At 49.9% G+C, this 14,462-nt stretch overlaps 1 protein-coding gene across 34 annotated transcripts in view; it reads left to right on the top strand.

Moving 5' to 3' along the window:
* Positions 1-14,462, top strand: part of SEC31A (SEC31 homolog A, COPII component) — a 439,339-nt gene that overhangs the window by 166,847 nt on the left and 258,030 nt on the right. For all 34 annotated transcript variants that reach the window (XM_078676180.1, XM_078676183.1, XM_078676179.1 and 31 more), the window contains exon 6: positions 9,564-9,704. In XM_078676180.1, the coding sequence (XP_078532306.1) occupies positions 9,564-9,704 (141 nt within the window). The remainder of the gene's footprint in view (positions 1-9,563; positions 9,705-14,462) is intronic.

Below are 14,462 nucleotides of genomic sequence, written 5' to 3'. Positions count from 1 at the left end.
CCTCCTCTACCAGGTGCGAAGCCCTTTGTTGGTATTCCTGAGGGAGGTGTTTCACCACCTGTCCCAGTTCCTCCATTATTTGGTAATGGTGTCTGTTGAGCAGTGTGTTGGAATTAGCCATGCGCCAGTGCATAGCGGCGTTCCTTTCGATTTTTTTTCCTGTTAGGTCCATCCTTCTGCTCTCTTTGTCTGGGGGTGGACCTGAAGTAGTTGGCACATTGGCCCTTTTCCTTGCTGTTGCAGTAAGGATAGAGTCAGCAGTGACCGTCCCCTGTATGTATTATTCCGCGGTCTAGTGGTTGGGTCCGGAATCGTAGTCTTTTTTTTTTTTTTTTTTTTCCGTAGCCCAGGTGTGCGTCGACGTCCCACCTTTTGGTGTCCTTCCTGTGACGTCGGTATGCTTCCTGCGGAAGCTCCCACCCTTGGGCGCCATCTTTGGATTCTTTTTTTCTTTTTCCGTTTGTGTTCTGTTTCCGAATTGTATGGCAATGTTTCTCTCTTTTCTTTTACCGCTCTTTCCCTTGAAGTTCCATTAAAGTCCTTTCTTCTTCTCCAGCCTCATGTTTCTGGCGGAGTTGGGTGGGTTCGCTAGTGAATCCAGAAAGATCTTCAAGCTGCAAAACTACACCGACAGGTAAGAAACTATTCGTTTTGCAGCGTGAATCTTTCTGGATTCACTATGCTGTGCATAGACTTTGTAGCGGTTTGTTGTTATTGTGGCGGTTGGGTGGAAGATGAGCTTGTGTTCTTGAATATGTGCTGAAGCACCTTCTGTCCCACTTGTGCTTCCTTGTTCATTTGTATGTCCACACAGTAGTGTTTTGTAAACGTGTGCACAGAGGCCCATGTTGCCGCCAGGCATATGTCCTGAATGGGAGTGTTTGCCAAGAAGGCTATAGTAGCTGCCTTTTTCCTTGTTGAGTGGGCCCGTGGACCTTCTGTTAGTTCTTGGCCCGCTTGTTTGTGGCAGAATTGTATCGCTTGCGCGATCCTATGCACAGCATAGTGAATCCAGAAAGATTCACGCTGCAAAACGAATAGTTTCTTACCTGTCGGTGTAGTTTTGGCGCTTGAAGATCTTTCTAGATTCACTAGCGAACCCACCCACCTCCGCCAGAAAGATGAGGCTGGAGAAGAAGAGGCGCTAAACAAAAAAACAAACAAAAAAAAAGGACTTTATTGGAATTTTAAGGGAAAGAGCGGTAAAAGAAAAGATAGAAACATTGCCATACAATTCGGAAACAGAACACAAACGGAAAAAGAAAAAAAGAATCTGAAGATGGCGCCCAAGGGTGGGAGCTTCCGCAGGAAGCATGCCGACGTCACAGGAAGGACACCAAAAGGTGGGACGTCGACGCCCACCTGGGCTACGAAAAAATACAACAAAAAAACAAAGAAAAGACTACGATTCCGGACCCAACCACTAGACCGCGGAATAATGCACAGCATAGTGAATCCAGAAAGATCTTCAAGCTGCAAAACTACACCGACAGGTAAGAAACTATTCGTTACTGCCTCTTTTTTTTTTTTTTGTTAAACAATTTTTATTGCAGAGTCATTTACAGCATACAGTGCCGTGTTCAGTATCTCACAGTGCAGAGTCGTTGTTCTCCTAACACATTTTAGGCGTCTCGTACACAGCCATTCAGCCCACATCCCGGAGGTCGGGCGGCGTTACACTGTTATATTTTGCTCTCTTGGCTGGGCAGCCTGTTGTAGTCAACATATAGGGCTCTCCGCCCTCTGCTTTTACTTTTTCGCCCGTACCCCGCTGCTACTCGGCAAGGTACGCAAGGTACGTACATGTTTCACTGCAGGATCCCAGTGTGCCATCCACCGTCCCACACCCCCCCCCCCGCCCCCGGTGTCTACGTCTAAGCCTGGTGCAAGGATGTGTGCCTATATTGTGGGACTTCGGAGCTTTTATATTTTTACCGTGTGTGCGTGTCTGTCGTAGGTGCCGGGGTCGTGACCTTCGCTGCTGGAGTCACCAGGTTCTCCGTCTCCTCTTCCCCCTCCTCATCCACTGCGCTATCTCTCAGTGCCTGTACTAACGTATCCCATGCCATTGCTGCGTCCTGCGCTTTCTCGTCTGAGCTACGGCGGGCCAGTTGGAATCTGATCGTACTCTCCGCTGTCGCCCACTTCAGAAATTCATTCATCCACCTCTGATGTGTTGGCCCTACCTTCGACTTCCACCCCTTGGTCAGCTCTCTCTTCGCTATAAGTAGGCCCATGTCGATGAATTTGCTTGACAGTTTGTTCTTGCGTGTATGTGGGAACCAATGTAAGATGGTGACCGCACTGTCGTACTGCAGTTCCCTATCCGCTACTGCATTCAGGGTGTCCCCTATTTCCCCCCAATACTCTTGTAAGCATGGGCAGCTCCTCAGCATGTGTACTAGGTCTGCTCTCATCTGGCCACATCTGGGGCATGCTGCGTCTTCTGCGCCAAAGTACGCTGCTATTTTACTCGGGTGAGGTAAGCCCTATGGAGGATATAGGTGTGTATCAGTTGGAAACACGCGTTTCTGGTGCTCTTCCTAACTCTCCGCACCAGCTGGGACCATGCCGTGTCTGGGATTTCTAACTGTAGGTCTGCCTCCCATTTATTCTTCAATGGTGTAAGTGGTTGCAGGGTTTCTGTGTGCATTCTGGAATAGAGGCATGTAACTGCCTTAAATGTTCCTGCCGCCATCATTGTGTATTTGCACGCCAGTGTCGTCGTGAGTTCTACCAGACCCTCCCCCCAGTGCGCTTGTATGGCTCTCACCACCGCCGCATGCAGTAGATAGTCTCCCCTCGGAAGGTCGTACCGCTCCTGTAAAGTCTGGTACGGGGTTAATACTCCGTCCTCATATAGATCCCCTACCATCTGTAACCCTGCCTCTTCCCACAGTCGCAGCCTCGACCAGTCTCCGCCATGTGGGAGTGCTGTCACCATGCCTAGCGGGATTTCGGGCGCATACGGGTGACCGGGTCCAGCTCGCTTTTGCGAGCGATTCCAACACAAACGGAGCGTCCGTTCTTCTTGGGTCAGCCCTCTTAGCATTAACCTTTGTTGCGGGGTTATGTACGCCAAGACGTGGCGGGGGGTGCCAATCTCCCTCTCCTGTTCCGGGCCGCGGTACACCCTCGCTATTTCTTGTGTGAAGAATTGTAATTGAGCCGCCAAGTAGTAGAGCTCAAGATCTGGGACCGCTAGGCCACCCTCATCCTTCGGGCGGGTCAGCGTCGCCAGTGCAATTCTTCGTCTGCCCGTTCCCCATAAAAAGGACACAATCATCGATCTTAATCGTCTGAAGATCGCTCCAGGTATCCATATGGTGAGGGTCCGAAAGAAATATAATAATCGCGGTAGGGCTACCATCTTTAGAAGTGCAACCCGGCCTGCCACTGAAAGGGGCAGGGTGGCCCAGAAGGACATACTACTCTGCAATGCGCGGATACAGCGACCTACATTACCGTCTAGGAGGTCCGCAGGTTCATGGTATATGTGCACTCCTAGGTAGCTCAGGTAGTTGGGCTCCCATCTAATTTTCGGGTGGAGTGGGGGGCGCTCCTCCCCCTCCTTAGAGGGAAGAGGCAGGTTTTTGTCCAGTTAACCCGCAGTCCTGATATATCGCCAAAGCGCGCTAGCAGTCTCTCTGCGCCTTCCACAGCTTCCTCCGCATTGTCTAAGAAGAGGAGGAGGTCGTCTGCATATAAGGAAATGTAGTGGTGGGCCCCTCTGAAGACTAACCCGTTGTAATGTTCACCCCGCCTAGCCATTGCTGCTAGGGGTTCCACCGCAAGCGCAAACAGCAGGGGAGAAAGTGCACACCCCTGTCTGGTTCCTCGATTCACCCCATATTGGTCCGACACTAAGGGTCCGACCTTCACCCTAGCTTTCGCTGAAGAGTAAAGCACCTTCGTCCATCTTATATATCCTTCACCCAGGCCAAAACTCTGCATCACCCTATATAAGTAGTCCCATTCCAGGCTGTCGAAGGCCTTCTCTATGTCGACCGCCAATACTAGGGGGGCCCTCGCGCCCGGCGGTGGGTCATCTACTAGCCTGAGCAGCCTACGGATGTTGTGTGTCGTGTTCCTTGTGGGTATAAAGCCTGATTGATCCTTATAGACCAGGTCTTGCATATGGGTCAGCAGTCTGGCGGCCAGTACTGTGCTCAAGATTTTGTAGTCTGTCGTTAACATAGATAACGGCCTATAGGATGCAGGGTCTGTGCTTTCCCTTCGCGGTTTTAATAAAGGGATCATTATGGCTTCGCTGGCTTCACGCATTGATCGGGGAAGTCTGCCCACTTCCCTGGCTTCATTATAGATTACCTGAAGTCTCGGGGCCAGTTGGTCAAGGTATCTCCCGTAGAATTCAATGGGCAACCCATCCATCCTCGGAGTTTTGTTACGCGCCATTCGCTTTATTGCTCCTCTTATTTCTGCCAAGTCTATTGGGCCGCCTAGGGCGTCAGCCTGTTCTTGCTCTAGTTGTGGTAGCTGCAAATCGCTCAGGAAAGCATCTATTGCCTCAGTCTGGTACCCTAACCCAGTTCTATACAACCTCTCGTAATATGATCTGAAACAGTCCAATATTTCTGACTGTGTTTTATGGGTGTTGCCTCCATTCCCCTGTAGGCTCATAATCGGCTGATTGCTCCTATTGGGGTTCGCTAGCCAGGCCAAGAGTGTTCCAGTTTTGTCCCCCTCAGCAAGAGTCTTCGTTAAGTATGTTTTGTAATCGAAGCTACGAAGGCGCTCCACCTCTATGGCCACTGCCTCCCGCGCCTCACTTACTCTCCCCTGTAGCTCAGGGCGGTTAGGGCGTTCTAGTACCGCCTCCCTCAATTTACGCTCAGCCTTATCTAAGTCTTCCACCAATGACCTGCGGGCTCCCGCAAATTTCCCTATGCAGTGTCCTCTTTCTGCTATTTTAAATGCTTCCCACTCCACTGCTCTGGAGGAAGCGGTACCCTCGTTCTCTGCAAAGTATTGAGTGATCCGATCCTCCAGCTCTACTCGGAAGGGTGGGTCATCCAGCGTGTCCGGCCGTAGCCGCCACGTCGGAACCCTTGGGGGTTCATTCATCCAATCTAGTGTCAGGAGTATAGGGTAATGGTCAGATATCGTGCGTGCTAAGTATTCAGTCCGGGCCACCGCTGGAAGTACTGTTTGAGAGCAGAGGAAGGTATCAAGGCGGACATGGAGGTCATGTAGGCTAGAGTAAAATGAGTAATCCCGCTCTGTTGGATGTTGTGTGCGCCAGCTGTCTGTCAGGTCCCATTTTCCCTGCCATTCCGTTCTGCACCTCGCCAATCGGTGTACTGGGGATGTGTGTAGGGGCGGGTGAGATCTATCTAGTGTAGTATCTTCTATTGAGTTGAAGTCCCCCCCCCCACATCATTACAGGACCTGTGAAGTAGCTGGCTAGTGCCCTGGAAAGCCGTGCAAAATATGTTGCCTGATCTACATTCGGCGCGTAGATGCTACTGAGCACTATGTGTCGACCTCTAAGCAGTCCCTCAACTGCTACATATCTCCCATCTGGGTCTTCTGTGTGCCTAGTTACTTGGAAAGGGACACCCACTCTCACCCAAATTAGCACTCCCCTAGCAAAAGCAGAGTACGTGGTGTGAAACAGGTGGCCCCTCCATCTGCGCTGGAGCGCTATTCCCTCTTTCCTTGTCAAATGGGTCTCTTGTAGGAATGCTATATGCACTCCTCTACGGACTAAGTAAGAGTGAATTTTGTGTCTCCTCGTCATCGTATTCAAGCCCCGCACATTCCAAGACACACATTTTATCGATCCCGCATTAGCCATTGTCCCATTGTGTTCCGTGTAGATCATCAATAATTTGCATCTAGACCCCAGACTTGACACCGTCCCCACCCATCCCCAACATCCTCCCCTCCCCCCTTCCCCAACATCCTCCCCTCCCCCCTTCCCCAAACTACGCCTTGAGTTACCCCAACTTCTCCAGGCCCCCCCTCCCCCAGAACAGGACCTAACTGCAGAAGAGTCGCTCCCATCCAAACTATCGAGCAAACGTGCTCTCAAATCTTCCTAAGTCGTAGTCAATACTACGGAGGCCTTATGGGCCCTGGGATGCGTGAGCTAACCTCTGGAACCTTCAAGTGCAGTCCCATGCCCCCGCCCCGCAATACACATTATGACTCGCGATATTCCAGTCTTACAGCGGCCTGCTCAAGAGTTCGTAGAAGCCGCACTAGACGTTGTCACCCCAGCCAGGTACCATGTCCAGGATTCAGCTCCCAATGATTTCTCCTGACGTCTGAGGAGTGACCTTCGGGCCCCTGGCCCTGCCCAGCTCCGATAACTCAGTGTCCGAGCCCGACTCTCTCTCCGATTGGACCAGCGCCGATCCCGACACCTCTTTTACTGCCTGCAGTGCTGCTCTTCGTTCGTCCGCTGTTTGGGAGTTCGTCAGGCTACTGGACCCCTGTCCGCGCCCTCGGTGCCTCCTTGACCGCCTGACTGATTGTTCCTGGCGCGCCTCCTCAGCCCGGAACCGAGCTCCATCCGTGCCTGCTTTATAGGTGTCCCACCAGGTCCATGCCTCTGCCGCCGTGGGGAAGAACAGAGCTTTCTCGTCTACCACTACGCGGAGTCTGGCCGGGAACAGCAGCGAGTACTGTATGCCTTCTGTGCGCAGTTCTTTTTTGATAGAGAGGAATGAGGCGCGCATTTTTTGGGTCTCGAACGTGTAGTCCGGGAACAGCGTGACTTTGCTGTTGTCCACTTGGAAGGGACCTGCATCCCTGGCCCGTTGCAACAGCCAGTCCCTGTCCTTGTAGTGAATCAGTTTGATGACCACTGGGCGAGGTGGGAGACCCCGTTTCGGGGGTCTTGACGGTACTCGGTGCGCCCGCTCTAGCGTGAAGAAGGGAGAAAGGCCCTCCGGGGCCTCCACAGTCTTAAGCCATTCATGCAAGTAGCCCACCATGCCCGTTCCCTCTTTTTTTTCGGGAAGGCCCATGAGGCGCACGTTGTTCCGCCGGCTGCGATTTTCAGCGTCCTCTGCTCGCCTCTCCAGGGCTTGAATGCCGTCCAGCGCCTCCGTGAGCTTCCCATCCATCGACTTCTGCGCTGGCACTATGTCTTTTAAGGTGTCTTCCGCTTCTTTGACTCTATCTGTTAACTTCGCGTGGTCAGCCCGCAGGAGCCCCAGCCCCGTCGGTGTCCCCCGTAGCGGGTAGTCCGTTGAGCACCAACTAGGAGGGGTCAGTCCGGGTTCTCCTGCTGGGACCTCCTCTCTGCGGGGTCAATCAGCCCACCCCGCCGCTATGGATCTTGGCTTCATGCAGGGCGGCCACGCGGTGCTGCTATCGCGTTCTGGTCCGCCAAGGCGCACCACCGCCGCGATGGCGCTACGGTTCCTCGGCGGTGTAACGAGGGGGTCTGAGGAGTGCACCGGTTATGGGGTCTCTTCCGGCCCAACCGGGGGGTCGCGTCGTCAGGTATGCCCGCTCAGGGGTCCGCAGCTGGAGTGGATAGCTGCCCGCCGCACGGTTCCTTCCTCCTTCTCCTCCGGCGGCGCCCGCTAATCGAGGGCTGTCTGCGTATGGTGCCTGATCCTCGGTATTCAGCCAGTCTAGAGTTACGTGTCTGCCTCTCGGGTCCCAACCTCCTTCCGGGGACAGCTTCAAAGAGTCCGATCGGGGCCCCCCGCTAGGAGCGGTTCATGGGTGGGCAGATGAAGTTCCCCCCTTAAGTGGGCCCCCTCATGGGCTTCTATCCTCGGGGTGCACGCTCTGCTCACCAGGCAAGGTTGGCCCCTGGCCGCCCCCGTGGAGACCGCTGGTCCTCCCCAGATGTCCTCTTCTCTCGGGCCCCAATCCAGCCGCAGCACAGATCCAGCCGCTTTCGGGTTGCTCCTCGCGGCAAGCTCGGGCCGCCAAGGTTCTGGGATCGCTCGTGGCAATCCTCACTCCTCCCTAGGGGCCAGATATTGTAGGTCCTCGCCGCTTAGGCTGGCAGGTGAGGCCTCCAGTCGCCTCTCGATGCGTGTAGGGACGCTAGGCCCCAAAGCCGGGGTGTCAATTTGCGGCTCACAGGTGGGGTGGAGCCTCCACGGAATCGCCCGTGTGCAGGGCGCTGCGCTGGCCGCTCCGGAGTTGGGGGCCGGCGGCTCGCCAGTCGGTCCCAGCCCTCTTCCCGGCTCCTTTCGGCTCCGCCTCCACTGCTCAGCCTGGTGATGGGGCCGGAGCTGCACCCGCCGAGATGGTAGGCCCCGAAGCCGGGGTGTAGATTTCAGCCCCTTGGGTGAGGCAGAGCCACTCCACAGCCGCCCGCCCACAGCGGCAGCCCAGTAGTCAGGGCCGGCGGGTCGTCAGTCGGCCACCGCTTTCCCTGGGTCTCCCTCGGACCCGCTTCCTGCGCCCAGCCGGGTGCCGGGGCTGGAGTCGCGCCCACAGGGCCGCAAGGCCCCAGAGCCGGGGAGTAGATTTTCTGCCTCCTGGGTGGGGCGGAGCCTCGCCGGGGTCTCTTGCGCTCAACGCTCCTCACCGGTCGCTCTGAGGTCGGGGGCCAACGGCGTGCCCGTTGATTCCAGTCTCCTCCTCGGTCTCTCACTGTTCCGCTTCCACAGCTCAGCCGGGCGCCGGGGACGGAGCCGCTGCTATACTTCGGCGTCCGCCTTCCAGGATGCCGCCATCTTGAGCTCCGGCGTCCCGGGATCCTCACAGCCAGTTATGCCCGCTGCAGTGGTCTCACCGGCTCGCCACTCGAACCGGAGCAGGCCCGGGTGTTGTACTCGGGATCTTTCCGATTTTCGCGGGGATCCCGGGTCAAATACAGGATTATCTGCGGATCATTGGGCGGAGGGTCGGGAGCCTTGCTAGGCTGCGACCGTCTTCATCGGCTGCTAGCCACGCCCCCCCTCTTCGTTACTGCCTCTTGCTGTCATAAGTGGAAAAGCATCTGTATAAATCTACTACAGGCTTGTAATAAGTTATTACAGGTGAGTAGTAATGTTCATTTCTTAATACAGATATATTTTGAAGTCCGAAAGCACATGTCTAAGAAATTAATGTAGGCCACATTAAAAAAACCTATTTCACTGTCCTTCAGATTATGTTCCCTTACAAGTTGGTGTATTATGATGAGAAATAAGCTTTCTGTTAAGTTATATTCATTTTATTTGTGTTCCTTTGCTGTATGTAGGTGTGGTGTGTAACAGTGCTGTTTCATTGGCCGCATGTTGCGAACTATATGGCTTTTTGATGTGTTGGTGATAGTTGGGGAGTTTTGCCTAGCGTGTGCTATTGAACTGTGACTATTGTACATGCCATTTGTGAGATGGTTTATGGCTTTATTGTTGGGTAAAGACTGTTTCTCCGATTCCAATAAAAGTTCTTGTTTTGGTGCTGTTAAGTTATGCTTTTCTCATGTTGAATTCTGGAGAAGTACCAAAATGAAATAAAAAAATTCAGCACTTGATGAAGACATACTAAAATAGCTAATGATTTGCACAGACTCACTGATAGCTACATCTTTGTGAGCTCATAAAGATGTTTTATGGATCATTGTCCTCCTTTCTTTGTAGCCTTTAGAAGATATCAGCTGCATTGCATGGAACAGGCAGGTCCAGCACATCCTAGCCTCCGCAAGTCCCAGTGGCCGTGCAACTGTGTGGGATCTCAGGAAGAACGAGCCGATTCTGAAAGTCAGTGACCATAGCAATAGGGTAAGTATTTCTGTCACTAAATGGTAGACTTTGTCAATATGTGAGTTTCGACCAAAATTAAGGCCTTTTTTCAGGCGTGGTTAATAGTGAGGACTGTTGCGGTTTTTATCTTCTGGAAATAAATAAATGCTAAATTGCATCCAAACCAATGCAAGATATGAAGGGTGTGCTTAATGAGTGTTATGCCATTTTGCAGTGCTTAATTTTAGCCTATGGTTGATTGTGGGGTCCACCGGCACTAACTTTTGGCATCCAGCACTTATTTTTCTGCATCAGACATTTACAGAGAGCGAGGGAAGACTCCCAAGAGTGGAAAGATGAATGAAGAGAAAGACAGAAAGCCCTTCTCAAAGGGGATAAGCCAGTACCTGTAAGGGTGAAATAAAGGGGTAGGGAGTGTCTGGCAGTGAATAACAGAGGCATGAAGTTGACTCAAGACGAACGCAGCCTTGGTATTCAGCACATCATCATTTAATAGCAACGGCTGCATGCTTCTCAGCAGCGCTTTGGGCACTGGCACTCATTCTTTTGCAAATTAAGCACTGTCACATGCGAAGTGATAATTGATGACCAAACCACTAACTTGATATTGTTCACAGCAATTCTTATGTTTAAGGCACCACTTTGCTCTAGGAATATAGCATACAAATCTGAGAAAAAGACAGTTTCACAGTTTGAATTGCTATGATCCACAAAAGCTTCTGAAAGTGTAATTGTATTGTATTTAATAAAACTATGACCTCCTAACAAAAATTGTTGCGGTTAACATGCACTTTAATGAATCTCAGGTGTGTTTGACAGGCATTTACCAGCTCTTAAGTAACAAAAAACCGTTTCATTAGCTATTGCTAAGGTGCGTATCACATTTGTCTTCGTTAAGTGTACCACCAACAGGGGAAGCTCTATAACCCAAACCTGGGGCGTATACACAATATAAATGCTACAATGGTTCGGATACACAATCAAATAAGGAGCAATAGTGATTTCACATGATAATTGAAACACCTAAATGATGAAACGGTACCCTTCACAAATTATATCAAAAGATAATTATTTTGCTTCAATAAAATTGAATTTTGTATAAATATTTAACAATATAGAAAAGTGCTCCAACAGTTACTCAAACATATATCACTAGCAAGGACAGACTCGAGTGTAAACATAAATAATAATGGCAAAACAGGAAAAGATTGTGGACAGTTTTTTTTGTTGCAAAAAACATTCAATCCTTCCGCTGATCCTTTTTGCCAAGGAGGACGTCGACTGTGTTTCAATCATATTTATTTAACTGGTCATCATCAGGACAGATACAGTTACAGAGCAACTTTCAGTCTTGTAAACTAAAAGAAGAGGAAATGACACTCTTAACCAAGGGTACTGAAGGCTATTTTTGGTTGTAATGAATACATAGCTACAAAAAAAAAAGGGAGGAAGCACACCCGCAACAGAATAGGAAAGGCCATCCTCCAGTACTCGAAGCAAAGAAATGAGATGGAGATTAACCAATTAATGAAGATGTCACCAACATGTGCAAAAGAATTTAGAATGCGAGCGCACCACATCAAGGTGAAAACCATAATAATTTAGACAAATTACCACGTAGCATATTTGTAAAATGGGGCGACCTCTAGTAGCCCATCATCTCCATCTTCGACCCCAGTGTTATTTGATTCTGGCAATATTTAAAAAAGAGTCATCTATATTTTCTTGCGGTGATAGGCGTTTTAATAATCTCCAAATTTAATAATCTCCGATTTGTGGTAGGAATATATGGAAGAGGCGACTTTGGCAGTCCTTATAGGCAGCGCAGGTCCTAGGCCTTCTGAGGCCCTGGGCGAAAGGGAAGATGTGAGGCCCCCCTAAGTCACATCACAGAAAGTGACTTCGCAAATTAATTGGTGAGAACGTATGGCAAATCACCAACTACCACTCAATTAACTATACTCTCGACCAACAGATTGTGAGAGTCTGGTTTCCACTTTTGAATGGGCACATGAGTTCCCCGGGAGGCTCTGGCACCAGAATACATATGTCTATCAAAAAAAAAAACAGAAACATTTTAAATATCATGATAAAGAAACTAAGAATTTACAAACCAAGTAGGCTTGCATATTGGCACATGCACACATAAAGCACGCAAATATTGGCACATGCACACATAAAACATGAAAAATATTGGCACAAGCACACATAAAGCACTCAGTTATTGGCATATGCACACATAAAGCACACACATATGCACAGACACGCCAAAACACACACACACAGAATTTTTCTCAAGAGCCTAAAGACACACATTCACTAATCCACACACCCCAACAGTCACACATAACTCTATACAGCTGAAGGCTCAGGGTGATGTGCCTCGGGTGGTACTGAGTGATGCAACTCAGGCCACCACTAATTGATACACCTCCATAGGACACTCGCTGCCTACAATGATGCGAACCAGAGGGCAAAGAGTTATGTAAAGTAGTGGCCTATGGAAATGTACTATAAGGGCACACTGATGTAAGAAGCAGGTGGGTTCATATTGGTGTCAGAGTCCTCCCATGTCAGGGAAGAACAGCTCCTCCAAACTTCTTTTAGGTGAGACACCGCAAAGCCCTTTTGTTTGTGACAAATGACACAGAGAGGGCTTTTGGGTCAGCCTTCTTCGGATATTGGTTGCTTTGGACCTTTTTTGGAGACAGTGTCATTTACATTTTGGTGGTTTTGGACTGATAGGGACTGTGCATGATTTTCATTTGCATCTAAATTGGATACCACACTTCTGCATCTTTTGTGTCTAAACGTGCTTCTGTTCCTAGAAGTGATTTTTGCTCCTAATTGTGCTTTCCCCCCTAAATATTACAGCTCGATTCTGCTAATTTTGCATGCACATGTGTCTGTGTACCTGTATTGATTTTTTACTCCTGTATATGTTTTTGTACCTTAAAGTGTCCCCGCATTCTAGTTGATGAAGTACCAAAGGTGACTAGTCTCCTAACTCTGTTTTTTGCACCTAAATGCATTTTTGCACTTAATGTCTCCAAGTTCCTGCTAATGTTGTGCCAAAGGTGACTAAGCATCTTGAATCGTATGTCTGAAACATTCTAAGTATTATAATATAAATACGAAGCAGGTCTCTTACCTTAACTGCTTAACAATGACTCAACGAGGAGGCCGGGGCCCGACCGACTACTGCCTGCAGCCCTACCCACGCGGCCCGATCAGAGTAGTGACTGACTGCTCACGAATGGCGTGTGCGCATGCTGAGTGCATCACACTGAGTGGGGGCTGGCCATAAAATCATGTCCAGGGTCGTCATTGGTAGCGCTTTCGCGCGCTACCAGATTGACGGCCCTGGGACCCACTGTCACCCGCATCATGAGCAAGGCCGGCGTCACGTCACCACCACTAAGGCACCACCACCAAGCTAAGTGGTGGGGTCCGTGCGTCACGGTGCGTGCGGTGCTTGCCCAGATAGTGTTTAGTTCCCGGCCTCCTTCCCTGCCTTGCTTTTACTGCCTGTGGCCTGGCCCGGGCCCCTGCGCGAGCGCGACGAGAGTGCTGTGCGCACTGCGCAGCGCTTTTCCCATGATTATAATTTATTTATTCCCGCTGCCCGCAACTGCGGGGCCGGCGGCGGGGCCCCCCTGAGAGTGAGGCCCTGGGCAGCTGTCCATACCGCCCATGGCTAGGACCGGCCCTGCTTATAGGGAATAAATGGCAGAGGCAGCACACTTGGTAAACTGCTGAAATCTTTATGATAATTAAGAGTCTGGCAGCTAAGTGTGTGAGAGGTGTCATCAACAGGAGCACAGTTCAAGGTGGTGAGTTGGGAAGTGTGAGAAGACCAGAAAGCGGGGCAGAGAGAGTAGTTGTAGTCTTTTCATGTGAGTGCATTAACATAGACAGTTAAACTAGGAGATTGTAGAGGTCTTGACTTGAAAAAATGCAGTGAAGGAAGAGACAAAGAGAAATGAAAGTCATGACCTGAAGCCTTTTGGGCTATCCTGTGTTCCGCTCCTAACCCACTGAAACCAGTAGCAGATATTACGCTCTATTACATCGATGCCCCCCTTAGAGTTGTGAAGTACAGTTGTGCCACAAGTTGGACTAAAAAGACAAAAAAGGCCCTGACCTTAATCTGATTTTCTCTTGCAGTTGGACAAACCCTTACACTTTACCTTTCTCCAAGCTACTATGGACCCTCTTCTCTTCCTAGGTTTGATGGTTGGAATCTAAAACGGTCCACGTTTGCAGCACAGTAGCAAAATAACTCAAAATATTCTTATTTTCATTAGTAACCTGTTATTTTAATGCACTTAAGATGCATTTGACCATTTGCTACTCTTTGAAGTTTCGGACAAAGCAGTTGAGATGTGTATACATGATGAAACTTTTCCATTTTTGGTTACTGTTGGGATAGTGACAGTTTTAGCTTTATTTTTTTACAACACACGGAAAGGTCATTTATTTAACTAATTTCCTCCTCTTGTATGGCCCTGAAGAATAATTGGAATGCGTGTCCTGTACTATTCTGGGATGTGGTGTGAAATGGTTTGTAACTCTTTCTGTGAGTTTTTAATATTTTCGGTCTGACCTGGCCGTGCAGCTTTCTGCATGATGTATTATTACCAATTCTTTAAATTATACACAGTTTGGCTCCACCTAGATGAGTAATACTCTTTGACGTCATGCTAATAAAGTGAGACCAATCAGCTTTGCCAGTGCTTCTATAGGCGCCATACCCCTAAAGTTTTACAATTAGGT

This window comes from Lissotriton helveticus, chromosome 2_1, assembly GCF_964261635.1.
Source record: "Lissotriton helveticus chromosome 2_1, aLisHel1.1, whole genome shotgun sequence".
Taxonomy (NCBI): domain Eukaryota; kingdom Metazoa; phylum Chordata; class Amphibia; order Caudata; family Salamandridae; genus Lissotriton; species Lissotriton helveticus.
Note: the sequence above shows the minus strand (reverse complement) of the source record. Positions and strands in the feature narration are given on the sequence as shown.